The following is a 19,349-nucleotide window of genomic DNA, read 5'->3' as shown; positions in this document are numbered from 1 at the left end:
AGATCAGGAGCAGGTGGACACCCTGGAACCTTTTGCAGCTTATGTTGCTGTCCGTGGGTGTCGCTTACTATGCTTAAGAATAAGATTTTTTTTTTTAATTATTACTACATTTTGAAACCAATGTGTTTCTTCAGTTCTGAGGTATCAGTGTGCTGGAGCCTATATTGGGTGGCCTTCCGCCTGAATACCTTTCTGTATCTCAAACGGTGCTGTCCTAAAAATCTGCTCATGGTTTGGAGAGCTAATTAGTGGTACTGCAGTGGTTATGAAGATTGAACTAACTAGTTTAAGCTTCAGTTCAAGTATCAAGAGGATAGTGGCTCAAAGTCATTTGAATTGCCCAGATTCCTGGGAGAGACAGTAGGCTTTCATCAGGCAAAATACCCATGAATAGTTCCATTCATTTAGCAAGATAGACTTCAAGGCCACCTATTCCAGGCCACTGGCATTGTTTGCAGACCCTTTGCTTCAAGAGGGAAAAATGCTCATCTGGTTACTTGGGTCAACATCCTTGTCCCTTGGGTCAAAATCCCAATAGTTAATGGGTAGGAGATGATGTTTTGCCTCTAACGTGAGCTGATATGGAAGAACTTGGGAAAAAAGTACTGCAAACGTTCATTTTCATGTTGTGTATTCAGATTAATATAACCTTTGTTCCAATATTATGGAAGCTGCAGTGTTATCTGTAATTTACCGTGTAATCTCAAATTTTGTAAAGCTTATTGCAAGCTGTACATGGGAGAAGGAGTATATATGTTTGATTTAGTGAACGGCCAAGTCAGCGTTAGAGCATTTGAGCACGGGGTCAGAATGTGGTGTTGTAAAACCTCATAGTTAACTACTTCTGGATGCAACATTAATACTGTGTATCGCAAGCAGTGTTGTTGTTGTAGCCAGACAGTTAGATGCAACCCTATCTGGGTGAGGAAGAAGTTAAATTTGGCTTCTCTCTTTTTGCCTTAGAACTTGGCAATAGCATGGCTGTCGATAGGAAACAGGTTTTGGCTTCTGTGAGCTTGTCTATAGCAAAGCTAATTATCTCCCTGTTCTTGTCTAGAACCATCCACAAGTAGATCAGCACTGAACTTCCCAGTTGTGTTAACAAGGCCCTCTCTTCATCGGAGCCGTCTGAGTTACACCATGCTGGATTCTCCTGTCCCACCTTGTCAGCCCTCGACATCTTCTATATTTGGCATTGGCAGTCCTAGGCTGTCCTTGATAAAAGAAATAGAAGATTCTACCTCTCAACAAGACGATGATAACATCTCAACAACCAGTGATTCCTCCTCTAGAGCATTTGATGAAGGTGATTTTTGTGTTCTCTGTTTAATTGACTTTTTTTTTAATGTGAAGTACCTTGCGTTCTTTAATATTCCACATCACCTTAGTAAATAAAATAGGTGAATGTCAACTTTGGATGCGAGAATTAAATTGAATTTTTAGTGTTTTAGAAGTATATAATCCTATCACCTTTTTAATAGAAGCGTGCTTTGGAATACGTTTATGATACCCTGATGTTAGAAAGAGTCAATGCTGAAATATACACATTCAGCTAGGTTATATGTAAATTTTGAACTGGGACGGTAGGAAATCAGGCTGACTTGCCGTAGCTTGACAACTAGGCTGATTGTCTAGAAGGAAGAGTGACTCAGAATATCTAACAGACAGCTGGTTAAATGTGAATAAGTGCAGGTGACAAATAGGAACACGAGATGTTTTCCTGTGTTTCAGCAAGAGAAGATAAAGAAACTACTCTGACATAAGCTATAGGCTGTTTTTTGACCTTTCTTGGTAGAAGGCTTCAGCTGTCAATACTTTCATGTCTTTTGCCAAATTCATTGAGGAAAGCACACCATTTTAAAATAAAAAATAAGCATCGTGTCGATGTAGGTTGGTACGTAGGTCTTCTCGCTGAAAGGGCGAACAGCAGGTTTGCAGCTTTTTCTAGTCCCCCATATAGACAGGGACTGACGTGTGCTCAGCAGGTTTTCCAGAGAACTTTTGTACAGCTGAGAGTAGAGTTGCTGGGCTTTAGCAATATAACCTGAGTGCACTAGAACTTTCTGGTGTGTCTTCGTAAAACATACATGGGCAGAAGATCGTTAACTCTTAGAGCAGCCTTTGGGGAATCTTCCAGGTTTAAAACCTGTGCGATTATGATCTGTGCTGGCCTCCAGCCTTTTACCAACACAGAAAAAAGCTTTGTCCGTACAAATGCACTGATGTTTATGCGGTCCTCTTTTATCTTAGCCTGAAGGAAAAAAATATCTGCATTGGAAGCACAGTATTAACTTGGTAAGATTGGTGAAAACTACTTGCAGCTCTGTGAACAGTTTTCAAGTTTGTAGGTGATACTTGGTTTTCAGTCTGTACGTGAAGTTGATCTATTTAAGGAAGCTGAAGTCATGCTTATTTTTCTGTATTGAAGAACTTGAATTAGTGTGATCTTTATTGTTAAAGTTCTGTACGTACGAGAGGCATTTACATCTAGCATACGTCATTTTGGCAGATGTTGCAGTTTTAAAAAATACTTCATCATCACTGCTCTGGCCCGCAGGAGCTGAAAGAACTCATTCCCTCTCGCAGCATTCTGCAGCTAGCTCTAAGAAACCTGCATTCGGTTTATCTGCTTTTGGAGGACTGTGTCCTGTAAGTACTGCACAGTATTTCTTTTAATCAGTTTGAATGTGTACCTGTTTTTCTATCCACCTATCGTACTGTGTTTCCGTAGGCACGTGGAAGCACATCTGTTTTTAAGCAAAACCAGCTTGGGTTTTCTCCATTTTACCCCGGAAAGACGGCCTATGGTGGTGCAGCTGTAAGATCAAGGCAGCAAAGAACGGAACCTTATCGGGTATGACAAAAGTAGCGTAGTATTAGTAGTCAAATGTAGTAGTCAAACCTGGCTAATATTTATCTGTGGATCTTGTTTTCCAAGCATGCCTACATTCATGCTATGGATATGTTGTATAAACCTGCAGTCTTTGAAAATATCTAAAATCAACTTTGCTGATCCTTTGTTCTTCTGTTACACAGAGGCATGAAGGACTAAATGCAGTCTCAAGATAAGCAGTAACATGCTTTCTGTTTTGAACGATTCATATAGTTCTTGAAGAGAGTTATTTGCCCCCAAGAGTTCTTGGAAATAGCAAATAAAAACTGCTGACAACTCTGATTAGCTAGAGCTGAATCGAAAAGGAAAGTCAAATCAGGTTTGGTAGGAATGTATTTAAATGAAAGTGACTTTTATCGATAAATCAAAAGGAATTTTAAGAAAATGAAAACGCGGGTTTGCTGGCTCTGTTCTGACAGTCCATTTCATTTGCCCCCAAGAGTTCTTGGAAATAGCAAATAAAAACTGCTGACAACTCTGATTAGCTAGAGCTGAATCGAAAAGGAAAGTCAAATCAGGTTTGGTAGGAATGTATTTAAATGAAAGTGACTTTTATCGATAAATCAAAAGGAATTTTAAGAAAATGAAAACGCGGGTTTGCTGGCTCTGTTCTGACAGTCCATTTCTGCAACGGAAAAAGGGCAGTACAAGTACCTCACTTACGGGAAACCTTGAAACCTTGTGGTGCAAAGCTGGGAACCCTCTTTGGTCGGCTATTTTTGTTTTTTACAATATTACTGCATTATGGTAAAAAGAGGAACCAAAATACTAGGCTTTTAAAGGAGAGAGTAGCTTGCTTCTTGCTGCTTGCTGTGAATGACAGCAAGGTGCTAGAGAGTCCAGCGAAGGGCCACCAAGATGATCAAGGGACTGGGAGCACCTCTCCTCTGAGGAGAGGCAGAGACTGCTGGGCCCGTTTAGCATGGAGGAGAGGAGGTTTGGGGGGATCTTATTGGTGTATATAAATACTTGAATGGATGGTGCAAAGAGCATAGAGAGCCATTGTGTTTTCAGCAGTGCCCAGTGCCAGGTCAAGAGGCAACAGGCACAAACTGAAACGTGAGGCTCTGTCTGAGCATCAGGAAATGCTTTTGCACTGTGCGGGTGATGGAGCCCTGGCACAGGTTGCCCGGAGAGGCTGTGGAGTCTCCCTCTTTGGAGGTCTTCAAGAGCTGACTTGACATGGTCCTGGGCAACCTGCTCGGGGTGGCCCTGCTTGAGCGGGGGGGTAGACCAGGCGTACTCTAGAGGTCACTTCCAACCTTAACCATTCTGTGGTTCTGTGAGTCTCACTTGTGTTTTTCTATGCTGCGTGGTCTGCTTCCTGTCTTCACATGGTGTGATAAGCACAGTGTGGTTATTTGAGGGGTTTAACCTGGGAAGAAAAAAAGTCACACCAAAGGAAGTTTTTGACTGATATTTGAAGTTGGGTGGTGCAAATAAACAGTTTACTTTTTCAGTGTAATGTTTAGATCTGTTACAGTTTAAATCAGATCTTTATCTTTTAAGACAAAGATTTGCAGCCAACTTTAATCTTGGGGGAAGGGAGGAAGCAAGAGAGAAGTAAAACTAGTTCCTGGTTATGATTGTATACACTGATTTTAAGATGGTACACTTAGACCATCGTGAAACTCTGAGGTCTGTGTTGTTACTGAAAATGCTTTCTGTACCACAAGCCTTTTCTTGAGTTCTGTTTCCCTGATTACTGCTTCGGAGGCCTTAGCAGTCCTAGCATCATCCGTCTTGACCTTTTACAAGTACGGAGTTCTTTTATTGCTCGTGCAACAAGCACGTGCAAGATGCACTGAGGCCCAAGGTAAACTTCATTAAACTCCGAATGTATTCTCTTCTTTATGGCTTAAACTCCCAGTGACTGCATTTTTCTCTGTCATCAGAATATATTGATTGTATCATCAGTGTAGCCTTGGGACGTAAAATACATGCCTCTTTAGCTCAGAATTGACCATTGTAACACTTAAAATGCTAATTTTTCAGGCACAAAGGAGAGCGAAAGCTAGACAAGAAACTGTGCGGTCCCGCGCTACCTTAAGTACCTCAGCACGGCGCATCTTGGAGGCAATGGAGAAGCTGTCAAGCCCTTTGTTGGTAAATAGCACTTCTTTTAATCTGTTTTTGCTTCATGTGTTTATAAAACTTAGTAAATGTGCCATCAAAGGATAAAGATAAAACTATTCTTCCTTACGTTGTGGCAGGTTTAATTTATTGCGCTGTTTTTTCAACAGGATGCTAAAAGAATGGCATCTGTTTTGCCGCTGTGTTGTGTAAGTTGACCGTGAACCCCCATATTTTTGTTGCAGGGAACCCTCTCTCTCAGGAAAAAAAAATTGCCCTCTAATAGTTATGCTTTTTTTTTTCCCTTAGCCTCCGGACATAGATAAACCGGATATTACTGACTTCCAGTCCAAACGAAGAAAGGTAAGAACCAATAATGTCTTAAGCTGAGGTAGATAACTTTTTCAATGCTTTATCACTATTAGAAAAATTTTCTCAAACCTCAGTGACAACATAGACATCAAATCAAGTTAATATTGGCATGTATCCACAATAGATGATGGGTTGTGAAGATTACTCAGGTTAAGAATTATGTTATCTTTGTAAGTTGAGAGCAACAACTCTAGAACACACCAAGTCGTTTTATCTTGTCCCCCAACTCGGGGTGAAGCTGCATATTAAAATTCCTGTTGAGGCAAGTTTTCTCTTGAAGAAATGATCACAAATAGAAAAATACTGATTGAGTGGTCATATAGACTTTGTACAGACTTCCGTGTTCATTCGGGCACAGAAAACTAGTTTTTGTGCTTTTTATCACCATTCAAAGTAAAGAGGAGGAAAATTGTTAATTTCCGACGCTATAAATCTTACGCTCCTAAATTCCTATTTGGATGTAGCACAGAACTGGTGATAATGCTGTGGTAAAGCATGATTTCCTTTCATTTTCTTTAAAAAATGAAAACTAGTCATCTTTTTTTGATGACTTTAGTTAGGGGTATCATTAAATTGCAAAACTGTACCAGGCACAATAGCTCTTGGTGTATTAAATGCCTAACTGGGGGAATTAATATTTTTCATTTTTACCTTTAAAACCAGCGATGAACCATCGTTGGAGTCTGATAAATTTTCCATAAAATTAAATGGGCATCTCTTTCTGCGAAAACATCTGTGTTTCCAGTATCAGTCTGAGTGTACAAATGACCACTTGTTAAGTGTATGGGCTTCTTAGGCTGGAAATCAAAGTGGACAGTAATACTGGTTGCTTATTGCTTTTAACTCTTTCAATCTCTGTATTGTTTAGCCAGCACAATCTCCATTTGGTAAAGTTCTAAAATGAATGTAGCAGCAACTGCTTAGTTTTTAGGGGGGTAGAGGTTTTTTTTTTTCTTTTTCTTTTCCGACGCTATAAATCTTAACGCTCCTAAATTCCTATTTGGAGGTAGCACAGAACTGGTGATAATGCTGTGGTAAAGCATGATTTCCTTTCATTTTCTTTAAAAAATGAAAACTAGTCATCTTTTTTTGACGACTTTAGTTAGGGGTATCCTTGGGCTTATTAAATTGCAAAACCCTTAAATGACCACTTGAGGATCAGGTGCCTGAAGGAAATAACAAGATGTGCAAACTTTTCATCTTCTGTTCTAATGAGCAAAGGGACAGTGTGCCCTAACTGGGGGAATTAATATTTTTCTTTTTTACCTTTAAAACCAGCAATGAACCGTCGTTCACTCGAAGTAGATTTGTGAACTTACATAAAACATGTCTTATTCAAGGTTTCAAACTGAATGTAATATTTTTTAGAAAGACGCATTTTTATATACTTTAGAGAGAGTGTGAATCCTATTACTAAGAGCTGGGAGATACTGTGAAATTAAAGCTGCAGCGTAAACAAAAATTTCCTGTTGGTATTGATTTGAACAATAGCATGCTTCCTAAGACTGTATTTTCTGATCCTTAAGACCGCAGGCGGAGCCATCGGTAAATCTTGTAGCCTTTAGGGTTTGTTTTCTGTCTGACAGTTCAGTTAAGTCAGTTTTGCAGAACACGCAGTGGTCTGTGTTAAAAATTAACTCTGGTCTGTGAAAATGCTTTGAAAAGGGAAGTCAAACCCACTACTTGAAGTGCATCTAATGCACATGTAAAGCATTGGATCATATTTTAATGAATGAGATTATTGTAAGACTGACAAGTTGTTTTTTTTTTTGAGTGTGTTCTATTATTTGTGTAACTTTGAAGGGGGAAAATGTAGGGAATGTGAAGCCCAGAAGCCTGTATAATTAGTTGCTTAACACTTCGAATGTTAAATTAATGAATTAAGCTACTAAAAAAAAAAATCACAGTGTGGGCAGAGGAAAAGATAGGAGCATATTCTAGGAACATGGGTTATTTTAATTATGGTAGCATGAATTATTTTGTCTATGAAGCTAACTGCCAAATTTTGAAATGGAATTCAGTCAGACTTTGGCTACTTATATATAGCTTTATGGATTTCGTTACTGGTTTTCTGGTGATTTCCCTCTACAAGTTGAACGGTCTTTAGAATTTTCAAATTGCGTTCACTGAGTGCCAAGACCGATGGGGGGAGGTTTATAGTTCTGTAATTTGTTTTCATCAATAAATATTGGAATTAATTTGGGTGGACGTAAGGATAAATTGATTGCTGTTTCCCTTTCAAAGCTGGAATCCCAGAATGCATTCCAGCCTCCACCTGTTAAGAGACTTGTGACACCAACGGTAAACCGTCAACCGATGCGTTATACGCGGTATTCTGAACCATCACCGACTTCAACTACTCAGTCCAGCAAAATTTGCCAGAGAGTAGACACAAAGTTCCAAGTGAGTACATTTTTGAGTCCTTATGTGCCTGTTTTTTTTTTCCAGTCTTGGAATGTTTCTCAAACCAATTGTTATCCTATCTTTGCAAAAAGTACTGATAGTATGTTTGAGGCGAGCTTTAAGGCAGTGGGAACCATTGTGAAATAGCAGCAACTGCTTAGTTTTTAGGGGGGTAGAGTTTTTTTTTTTTTCTTGTTGATAAATGATAGAAAACAGAAAAGTATGTCCCTTTTACGGGGTTGGTAAACACAAGTTTTGATGAAAACTCTCCCCCCCACACACACAATTTTTGTCATTTTGTTTAAAGTAATTACTTTCTTTGTTGGAGGATTTGACAAATTTGATTTAGTGTTCTATCAGTTTGTCCTCAATGCTGAGTGAAGCAGTGATGCTTACTTTAGCCCCAAAATTTAACTGAACTGTACCCACAATGCTGAATTAGGGAACAACGTTAAGTAGGTGAGGTGTATTCAGTGCTATAAAATTAAAAATAAATAAATAAAATAAAAACCACAAAAAACCATATTAAGTGGTTGTTGGTACTTTGTGTATTCTGTACATATTCAGCTAAGTCTTGAACTAAACTTAACTTGCAGGGGATGAGAGAGAAGACTTTGCCTGCAGAACAGCGAGCAGAACCATCTGAAAGGTATGACATCTATTAATTTAAAACTTACTTGAAGGAAGAAAGAAATCTCCTTTTTCAGTACGGTCTGCACCTGAAAGGTGGTGACAGTTCTCAGTAAAAGGAATGGGAAATCCAATGAAAATTTTGTATTTTGAGGCAGCTGCAAAGTCTGGATTGTGTTTGAAGATCAATATAACTTTGAGAAAATTGTTGTTTTTATGAAAGGAAGGAAGATGAGCAAGAATAAAACTACTGATACACCACTTTTTATCCCAAGTTTATCTTCTGAGTAGGATATGAAGATGGGAAACGAGGCACGTTATAATGCTGTATCCACAGAAAGGATCTTTGCTATTGAAGGCCTTATTTTTTCCTTCTACAGGAAATATGGCTCATTTTGTAGTTTAACTAAATCTGTAGTGTTACAAATTTTGCTTTGACAGATATTTCATGGTTTATAACTCAGTTTACTTATAACAAAATAATTTGTCCCTCCTAATGTTCCCTAGGGGAAAAGCTATTAGTTTTAGCTATTTAATTGCTTGCAGTTTGAAAGCTCTGTCCTAATGGGATGATTCTTTCTGAAGCATTCTTTAGAAGGTGAAGTAGGGGAAGTGAGTTACAGTTCAGGAGGATGTTTATTGATGTGTTTTTTTCTTTATTTTTTAAGCAAAAACATGGAGGAAGGTTTATGATTTATTATTCTTTTTTTTAATACTCCTTTCATGATGAAGTTAATTGTCTGCTTTGAGTTCACATGAAGACCATGTGTTCTTTAGAATCATTTGAGGCCAAATGCTAACTCATCTCTAAAATAAAAAAAATCCAGCAGAATTAATTGAATTTCTTCTTGAGGAGACTGCTTTGTGTTACACTGCTTTCTTGGTTTAGGTCAAATGAGTTATCCTCCAGATAATATTGATGGCTTTTCCTTCTGGGCAAATGGTGTTTTGGGTAATAATGCTTGAGTTAAGAGACTTTGCACTCGGTTTTTAGGGGGTCGCTCTTTTCAAAGAACAGTAGCAGGGAATTTTGTTGACTCTATGCTCATCTGCCAAGCAATTCTTAGGTGACCATGGGCATTCTTTGGCTTGCAGAAAGAACTCAACACTTTGTTTTGGCATCTAAAAGTTGGACTTCACAACAACCACCTTTTTAGGGGTGGAAGCGACTGGCTTTAAGGTTCTGGTACAGGTGCAATCAGGTGCTGGGTTTTAATTATGTTTTTTTCAAACTGTTCTAAATTGTCTCTGTTAGAACTCCTTTCTACTTCTCCATTTAGGAAGGAGATACAGCAAAGTCATACTGCTTTTGATTTCGTTCACAAAGTTTATTGCAGTGCCCTACCTTTTGTTTGTAGAGTAGGTAGTGGTGGTAGTGTTTTTTGTGATGCTGGTCTCTGTTGGGTGCCATGTTCTGGAGCAGGAGCACCACACTGATCTGCTGGCAAGAGTCCCTTTGGACAGTTGAGTTGGAATACTCAGTAAATCTCTGGCCCACCAATGCTATATATCTATGTGTGTGTGTGTGTGTGTATATATTTTAAACCTGAGTCCAATTGTAGATTAGACTTGCTTGAAGGCTGACAACTGTCTTTGCCCCCTTGAAGCTCACAGGTGTTAACAGAAAGAGGAATATGGGCTGTTATGGGCAAGCGATAGTTGTCTGAATGAAGATCTATTTTGATGTAAGACTTTTTTCAGAATTCTAATGGATTGACAGTTCGGATTAGAGAAAAATCTGAGCATATGCCTTAGGGATCTGTCTTCCTCTATGCAGTTACAGTGCTAAGCAGGCTGTTGTCAAGTATTTGACAAGTTTAGACCAGTTCTCCTCCTCAGTATTGTGGGAGTTTGACCTGGTGTCTTCCAGTGCGATCTAATGCACTTTTGTACTGACTGACTGATTGGCTGCAAGATAAGCTTTGATGTCACGGTTTTTCCAGGCATACTTCATTTTCTTGCCATAGTACTTTTGTTAGAGTTATTCCCTATTCCACTTCTGGTTTGGGTTATTTTTTCCCCATTTGCTCTTGGATTAGGATATCTTTCTGGTTTTGAGCTAGGCTTTTTTAAGTACCAGAAAAACGCCTTTGTATGCCTTACAAAAGGGATCTGTATTCATGTCTGAAAAGACTTCTGGAATGTTGGCATACCCAAACACCTCTGCTGTTCCTGCTGATGGCCACATGAAAGCCAGAGCTGCTTCTGAAGCTTAGGCCATATTACCTTGCCACACAAGTCTGAGGCGTCCCTATTCTATCAGAGCTGTTGGCAGTGTTTCCCATGTGTATGTGTGCATATGCGCACTCTTTCTGTATTTTTGTGAGCTGTTCTTTTATATCCCTGCAAAAGATACACGTGCATCGCAGAATCAGAGAACCAGTCCTATTTAAAGGAAGCACTGGAAAATAACAATCTAAATCAGCTCTTCTATTTCAGGTCTTCTGGCTTAGTCATTGTTCCCGTGTGAACGGTGCACTTATGTATGTCCTTTTCATTGCTGCTGTTAATAAAGTTTTTCCTGTTTAGAACATCAAGTATTTACCAGCGTTTAGCAACTTGTGAGACAGCTTTAGTTTTTTTCTGATCAGCAGGTTTCAATTCTAGGACTAATAACAGCTCTAATATCTTGAAAAAAAAATTTGGCTGGTAATTTTTTTTTCTCTTGTTTCCCCCAACTTCTGTACTGTCGTGTGCTAGCAATGTGACCAGCTACAAATTCAGTACTGCTGCGTCCAATGGTCTGTCTTCAGGAGTGAGTAGCGGAGGCGGCAAAATGAGAAGGGAAAGAGGAATACACTATTTATCAAGAGCTGTACAAGAACAGGTAAGTGACTCTTAAATTAATTGCTGTCACTGAGCTTACTGAAGTAACTAGCTAAGTGTGTCAGTTTTATTGCATCATAGTAAATTATAACAATACCGCTTTATTTTTGCATTGTTTTTGTTTTCTTGTGGGTTTCAGAGCAGGCTCCAATTGATTTCCTGTGTTTGAATACCTGAACTTTGCTTATGTAATTTTGAAATTTTTAATTCTCTTACCTTGGAGATTCTTCAAACTATAACATTTCTCGTTAGCAATTGAATGAATGAGTCCTAAGAAGAGAAGTTTTGGTGAAGGTTTGTATAGTTTTTCTACAGGAATGATACTTGAAACGAGTGCCAAGTATAAAAAGAAAAAAAAAGCTTAATTTTTGGTTTCATATTTAAGTCATACAGAAAGATACAGGCCAAGAGTGTGAAAAAGAGTAGTAGAAGAGAGCATTCTGCATGTCTGCTAACGATGACTCAGTTTTTGATACTCACCAAACTCATTGTGAGAGAGTTTTTTTCTCATTTTAATAGGAAAAATCTATTCCATAAAACTATGACCATGAATATTCAGATTATTTTTTCTTTTATTGGATGTTATATAAGCTGCCTGTAAGTTAATTTAAGTATTTACGTTAACATTAAGTATTTAATTAATATTAAGTTAATATTAAGTATTTAAGTTAATTTAAGTTTCAAATCATTAAATGGGACTTCCGGATGATGCAATATAAAGAAATCGTAAACACTGTTGTTTATTCCTGTAACGCAAATAAAATAATGGTCCAAATATCAACAGTTCCATAAACTTTTCAAATCAAAACTGTGAAACAGATGTAAGCTACAGGATGCACTGAATATCAGTAGTACCAACTTACATCCCTGCCTGAGTTAACTTTCAGTGTTCTTGCTGTACAGTTGTTGAATAGAGTATAATGTGGAAGCAGGCCTGCCATAAATTAAAATGACGTGGTAGACAGAGGTGGGGAGATCGGGATTTCTTCTGGAAACTTACTTTCTCTTAATTTGTATGGATTTTTGTTCTATTTAATTTTGTTAATAAATTGGGTGCGATGGGGTGAGAAAGTAGTATGTCTTGTATAAGAAAAATTAAAATTTGCAACTTTAGGAAGTGGAGGAACCAGTGCTACCGAACATACCCCTACCCATCAGTGCTGCATCGCTGCCTCAGTTCAATTCTAGTTTCGTTGGTAGTAGCGCTGTCTCAGCGTCACCGAGCGCTGTTTCAACAGCAGCAATGAGCACGGCAACTCCAGCAGCTGCGACGGGCATGGCAAATCCATCAGAGGTGGAGGGCATGACAGATCCATCAGAGGTGGAGGGCATGACAGATCCATCGGAGGTGGAGGACTTGACAGATCTATCAGAGGAGGAGGTGGAGGACATGATATATACAACGGCGACGTCGGGCATAACGTGTTCAACAGTGCCCTCAGGCTTGACATATCCAATAATGGCGGCGGGCATGCCATATCTGCTGATGACAAAGGACATATCAAGGTCAACAGCGGCAACGACAAGCGTGGCAAATTCAACGGAGGCGGCAGGCATGTCAGATGCAGCAGCGACGGCGGCGGGCAAGGTAGATCTTTATGCTATAAATAATGTTTACAATGAGTATACTGCTTTATTGCGAGTTGACTTTTTCTGTGGTGCTCATGAAACTAACAAATATTAGTTTCTACGCAGCTGAATGAATTGGGGTTGTATGCCAGTTTGGGGAAAAAGGCATAAATGTTTTGATTCTGCTTCTCTCAGTCTTAGAGCCTGCCAACTCCCATTTAACGTGATTGTATAACTGCTTCAAATGCTGTGGAAGTCTGCGGGGGAAGGGGGGTGTGGACTTTATGCCACGTTATTTATAGTGGTTTTGGCAGGGGTAGAGTTAATTTTCTTCGTAGTAGATGATGCTAGATGATGCTGTGTTGCAGATTTGTGAGCAAAACAGTGTTGGTAAGGCACTGGTGTTTTAGCTGTTGCTGAGCAGTGCTTACACAGTGACAAGTCCTTTTCTGTGTCTCACGCTGCCCTGCCAGCGAGGAGGTCGGGGATGCACAAGAGGCTGGGAGGGCACTCAGCCAGGACAGCGGAGCCCAGAGGACCGAAGGGATATTCCACACCATTTAGCATCGTGCTCAGCAATAAATGCTGGGGGAAAGAAGGGGAAGGAGTGGGGAGTATGTACAGGGTTATGGCATTTGTCTTTCCAGGTAGCCATTACATGCGATGAGTCATTAATGCTACCTCAAATTTAACAACTTTACTTCTTTACTTCCGGTTCTTTTCCCTGTTCCATTTGGAGGGAGTGAGCGAGTGGCTGTGTGGTGCTTAGTTGCCTGCAATGGTTAAACCACAACTTTATTTAAGTTATTAAATTAGAGGTAACGTGGTCATATAAGCCTCACATAGAATGAGCCTAGGGTGCAATAATTGGCATATTATTGCAATAAAATAAACATTAATCTGTTCCAGAGTACTTGAAATATTTTTTGTACGGTTTGAAGTAGACAGCTGCTTTAACATGTTGAGGTGTTTGCTGAAGTTCTTGGAGTATCATTGGGCTGAGTTTGCCATTCTTCAGCTTCCTGGCTTGCTTTTCCGTGCATTTAGACCTAAGTAGCATCTCCAGCTTTTCCTCTCAGTTTCTGGAATTTGGTTTTGAAGATATTGTCCTATACCCACTTGGAAACTTCCCTGTGTTTTATTATTACTTTCATCTGCAAAATAACTCAAACATCAGGTTTTTCGACGTCACTGCGGGACTTCTGTTGGGTAGTGAATTCAGGTAGTTGTTGCTCTTAAATATAAACCTTTAATTCTTTTGAAAATACAGATACAACCAACAAGTACTGTTAGCAGTCCTGAGTTCGCGTTTTCATCTCCAGTTGTGAAATCTACTGAGGCAGAAGTGCTACCTACGTCTTCTGTAAGTAAAATAATAAAGGAGCTTGACTTTTTTTCTTAGGCATTTAGTAGGCTGTTGCAGAACACTAAAGCAGAATCTGCCTTGATGGAGAAAAGTATGTAGGCTTCTGGCTTATAATTTGTCATTCAGCATGCGTGCTACAAATGTGAAGAGCAGCTTTCAGATTTGGTTTTGTGTGTGCATTCGATTGAAGTTCCTGTGGCTTGAGAATCTGAAAAACCTCTCTTGTTCATAGCAGATTGGGTTTACATTTAGTGTTCCCGTTGTAAAATCGGCAGAACTTTCTGGACCCAGTGGTACTCCAGTGACGCCCTTTCTTACCCTAGGTAACTGAAACTTTAGCACTTCAGATCTGAAGTGCTGATTTTTCTTTTTTTCTTTATTAAATCTTCAATCTCTCCTGTCTGCGCATGCTAGCAATTCCAGGCAGTGTTGGACTTCTGCAGTATTTTTCCAGTGACAGATCTGCTTTTATATTTTTTTTCTGTTTTGTTGCTTTTTGTTTTGCTTGTAATCATAAAGCATTGCAAAGTAAGTAGAATTTGTGAAGATTCTTATGTGAGAAGCATGAAAGCTGGAAATTCTTGTTTCTAACAAGAGTATAATCTGCTCTAACTAGGTCACATTGTGAAAGCTGGTTTTGTTTTCTTTTGTTTCAAAAGACACCACCACCTCAACCAACATCAACACACAGAAAGAGGAGGGCAAAGATTTTGCTGGTGGTCCCTTCACCACTGCCCACGTATTAAAGGAAGGAAGCGTCTTAGACGTTCTAAAAAATCCTGGAGAGATAATGAACTCCTTTTAAAAAGATGCTGCAAAAAATACGCTAGCATTTTTTATTAAAAAAAAAACCAACACACGACTTATGGTTAATAGAGTATCTGCTATAAATATGAATGTAGGAGAGCATTACATTAAGCGCTGCGTTTGTTAGGGTGCATCTGCCCCCTTCTATTCTAAGTGGTGTTTGTTGCTGGAAGTAAAACTGCAAGATGAAAAGCAGATGGGTTGCATCTCCTTTACGTGTTAGGATGTAATTGTAAATGAGGTACTAAGAGAATTAGCCAGATAATCGGTGTTTCATTTTAAGTAAATACAATTTGTGGAATTGAAAAGGAAATGTTTGTAAAACTCAACACTCCTGTCCCACCTTCAGCCCAGGTGAAGAAAGAATAGGAAAGAGCTTCAGTTCCAAATACATGGCGAAAGCTGCGAATCTTTGGGCCTTAGCTTACAATGGCTCCTGTGGATTAAAATTTAAACTGCAAACAGAAGTGGAGTGTTTTACGTTAAAAACCCTTTTCTGAATTTTGTTTTTAAGCAATTGCAATTGTTTTCAACAGTTTCATAAAGTGTGTCTGTGGAAAAGATATCTTTTAAGACTAAGGGCTTTATTGAATTTGATCTTTTCCCAAAAGTCTTCTTCTAACTTACATACTTGTGAAGAAGGCAGCACATTTCTCTACTGGAAAGAGCTAAGTGAGAGAAAATACATTGTGCATTTTGTTTAAGGAAAGACCTCTGAGTGAAGTGACATTCACTTTCTTTATCGGTTTAAAAGAAGCAGAATCTAAATCCACATTGTTCAAAGACTTCATTTTTGACTAAAAAAAAACCAACAAACAAACCACAAAACAACTATGTTCAAGGTAGATTTACAAGCAACTTGAGCTGCTGTTTAAGATGCATTTCCTTTAGTCTTTCTGTATTAGTAGCTTGTCTTTTCTGTTAAAATTGCCACCTTTTAAATAAGGAGTTGTCCTGTGTCCGATGCATTTTGAAAAAGATTATAGAAAATTAGACAGTTGTTCAATTGTCTTGAGTTTTTATTATTTAATTAATATTCAGCATCTGTGGGAAAATACCGTTTGGATTGCTGCTCCGAGTACAAACTTCTGTACAGTTACTGGAGTAGATTTGAGTCATCTGCTACGGAAGGAGGAGCTTTAGAAATTTGATTCGATTGGGCATCGCGTCTTAATCAAATTGTATTATTTCCATTCCACGTTGGACTGTCAGATTTCAGTCAGCTACTGTCTGTTTGTACTTGTATCGACCAGTGAAAATGTTGATTTAAAGCTTGCTTGGAAACAAAGAGTTAAATGAAGCTTTAACGAAATGTTCTGTTGTGACCCAGTGCAGCAGATGAAATTTCATCCGTTTAGATAAGATTTCTGGGGACTTGCTGTTGCGCTCGGTCTGAATGTCTAGTTGTAACCATTGGCACCTGAGTTGAAATTTTTGCCCTCTAGTAAAGGCACTTAGTTACATGTAGTGAGGTGCTGCGCTAACAGGAAGACTTTTTTTTCTTGCTTCCCAGACTTTGGATTGTTGAAAACACGCTCTTCTACGTCTGCACAACCTACAACAAGCACAGTGGTTTATACTAGGCCTGCAATAACAACTTTTTCTGCAGGTAAAGAGACTTCTAAACAAGCATCGTACTGGCAATCTGATACATGTGACCCTTTTCTGCAAAACAAAGACATAAAGGACAAATGTGTAACTTGTCAAGCTACTAAAGCCTCAACAGTTGAGAGTATGAAACAGACAGTAAGTTCAAGTCAATGCGACACCTCAAAGCCAGCAGCGCCCCCAGCAGGGATGCTGGGCTTTGGAGACAAATTCAAAACAGTACCTGGAACGTGGGATTGCGATACATGTCTTGTCCAAAACAAACCGGAAGCTACAAAATGTATAGCATGTGAGACACCAAAACCTGGAACGGGAGTAATGCCTGCTCTGACATGACCAGTGGTCACAGACAGCTCGGTGACAGTGACATCCTCCTCGAGCAGCACTGACACAACAGCCACTCTGGGCTTTGGAGACAAATTTAAGAAGGCGAAAGGCTCTTGGGACTGTGGAATATGCCTTGTACCAAATAAGACGGAAGATAACAAATGTGTAGCCTGTCAGTCTGAGAAACCAGGTATGGTCCTTTTTTTCCTGTTGTTTCCATCCTAGCCTCTGTGAATCTTGTACAGAATAAAAGTACGTTGCATATATGGAATATTTTAAGCAACACGATTCCCAGGTACGGTTGATGGGTTAGCGGCTGTCTGCAGGATTGGTTTACAGGCACTTCAGAGGTCTCAGCCCAGGTTCCAGCCTGTCGCATAAATTGAACTGATTGTGAAATGTATTAGTACGGAGCTGGATCAATGCAGATACCCCCGGCTTTGCAGCTGGTGAGGGAAGATGGCTGAAGTGGGTGACTTAATTTAAAAACAACATAGTGATTTTTCACTGGCGAAAATGAGAACTCCATAGAAAGAGTTAAAAATGACTGCGTTTTTCTCTTTCAAAAAATAAGTAAAAAAAATTACAGAATGTGTCCAAAATGCCTCTACTCACCGTTTGTATGTAATTGAGGGGAGATGTGAAGCCAGATTTCAAGACAGTGTAGTCTTAACTAGTCTTAAGCTAAAGCAGAGAGATGCCTATGAAGGTCAGTGGTAGGCTTCAAGAAAGCGAGTGACCCGCTGGGTAACTTCTTCAGGGCAGTACTGGGTTGTTTCCCATTGTGTGTGACCGTAATTGATTTTGAGCGTGGTTGTATTGTTTTTAAAATACGATTCTAATTCTAACTTTGACTCTAAATGTCATTTAACATGCCATTACATCGAAAAACACCTGTGCAAATATATCGTGGAAGAAACAAATTAAGATGGACTAGACCGGGCTTTTGTAATCATCCTGTGCGGTAAGACTGAAATTTCATGAGGTAAGATAATGGATTTCAGACAGAGTTGATTCTCTTGGACTTCCAACCTCTGAGCGGTCAGTCGGCATCTTTGTCTGAGGCTCTTGCCATTGCAAGGAGGAATTTTGGAAATGAGGGGTTTACTGTGACCATGGTGCAGTGAATTGCACGGTTACGTTGCACTTGTCAAGAGGAAGAGCGATGCAAGTAATACTAGGATAAAAGTTTTCTGCGTGTGCTGTGGAAGGGAAGACCCATTCTTGTCTTTCCGGTTTTGAATTAGAAGCGTTATCTTCTGCTTCTCTCTTAAAAGGCACCTTTTTTTTAAAAGGCACCTGTCAGGCCTCTTTATGGAGGTTACACTGTCGTCAACAGCAGCAGAAGCTTGTGTGCTGAACAGAGTTGTGTGTTGTTTGGAAGCTTTGAGTTCCACTCTGGTTTTTTTGTTTGTTTGTTTGTTTCTTTGTGGGTTTTTGGTGGCTTTTATTTTTTTCAGGGGCGGGGGGGGGGAGTTGCGGAGTAGTTTTGAACATTTCTGTGGGATTTGACAAATCAAATTTAAAAGTTAATGCTCATTTTATAGTTCATGTTCAAACAGGATGGTTAACTGTCTCGTTTGTCTCACAGAGGATCCAACACCTGTGACCAGTAGCAGTGCATCTGCATTTTCTGCTCCTTCTGGAGAATTTCTGGATTTAGACAAATTCAAGAAGCCTGAAGGAAGCTGGGATTGGGAGACCTGCTTGGTTCAAAACAAAGCAGAGGCCACGAAGTGTGTAGCCTGTGAAAGTGCAAAGCCAAGCACCAAAGCAGAGCTCAAAGGTAATACTTAATGATTAAAACGAGGATGCATATTCTGTGATTTATTTTTTGGTTTGCTCTGATTTTTTTTATTTTCTTACCTGTTAAGCACAATTATTTTTTCCTTTGAGGTGTGGCAAAATTATTCGTTTTTCCTGTGGGAATATTGCCTAGATAACATCTGTTTCCACACTTTTCCCCAAGAATAAGTTTATCCTTTTTAGAGAAAAGCTTTCATTAATGACGTGCTTGTTCTTTACATGCCCTACACTTTGTTCATTTGGAGTTCAGACTAAAAACATCAAAGAAGTTCGTATACTTTTTAAAGCCAGGTGGTGGGCAGAAAACACAATTGTGAAAAGTTTTATGTAGAGAGGAAGCATGGGGTTTTCTTGTTTCTTTTACTGTTTGGTGGGTTGTTTTTTAAACAGTTTTGACTGGAAAGATCAGGACTAGAATGTAGTTCAAACCTTCACGTACTGCAGATACACCGTGGGTTACGGACTTGACATTCACTTATTTCTGCAGGTTTTGGTGCTGCGGCTGCGTCCACAAAATGCTGCCTTGCCATCATTTACATTCGGTGTTCACTCAGAGTGTTCAGGTGCAGAGTCTGCAGCTGCCTCACCGTTTATTTTGGGAAGGACAGAAGAGAAGCAGTACTTGCAAACCAGTACTTCAGGTAAACAGTGTATCTTTTGTCTTCACTT

General features: G+C 39.4%; 2 protein-coding genes across 27 annotated transcripts in view; one reads left to right on the top strand and one right to left on the bottom strand.

The window, feature by feature from the left end:
• Positions 1 to 19,349, bottom strand: part of LOC310894376 (nuclear pore complex protein Nup153-like) — a 174,376-nt gene that overhangs the window by 35,109 nt on the left and 119,918 nt on the right. The window lies entirely within an intron of this gene.
• Positions 1 to 19,349, top strand: part of LOC310894373 (nuclear pore complex protein Nup153-like) — a 58,770-nt gene that overhangs the window by 5,941 nt on the left and 33,480 nt on the right. For 2 of the 17 annotated variants that reach the window (XR_014579864.1, XR_014579872.1), the window contains exons 3-17: positions 1,058 to 1,306; positions 2,510 to 2,649; positions 2,732 to 2,854; positions 4,889 to 4,999; positions 5,137 to 5,175; positions 5,276 to 5,329; positions 7,583 to 7,741; positions 8,338 to 8,390; positions 11,072 to 11,198; positions 12,312 to 12,785; positions 14,037 to 14,129; positions 14,365 to 14,455; positions 16,453 to 17,859; positions 18,466 to 18,660; positions 19,168 to 19,321. Coding sequence is in view for 5 of the 17 variants with exons in the window: in XM_083824369.1 (XP_083680495.1) it covers positions 1,058 to 1,306; positions 2,510 to 2,649; positions 2,732 to 2,854; positions 4,889 to 4,999; positions 5,137 to 5,175; positions 5,276 to 5,329; positions 7,583 to 7,741; positions 8,338 to 8,390; positions 11,072 to 11,198; positions 12,312 to 12,785; positions 14,037 to 14,129; positions 14,365 to 14,455; positions 16,453 to 16,883 (2,144 nt within the window). In the remaining 12 variants the exon portion in view is untranslated. The other 15 variants (XR_014579873.1, XR_014579874.1, XR_014579863.1 and 12 more) reach the window with 13 other exon arrangements.

The sequence above is a fragment of the Anser anser genome, assembly GCF_964211835.1.
Source record: "Anser anser genome assembly, chromosome: 2".
Lineage (NCBI taxonomy): Eukaryota > Metazoa > Chordata > Aves > Anseriformes > Anatidae > Anser > Anser anser.
This window is presented reverse-complemented; position numbering and strand designations above follow the sequence as displayed.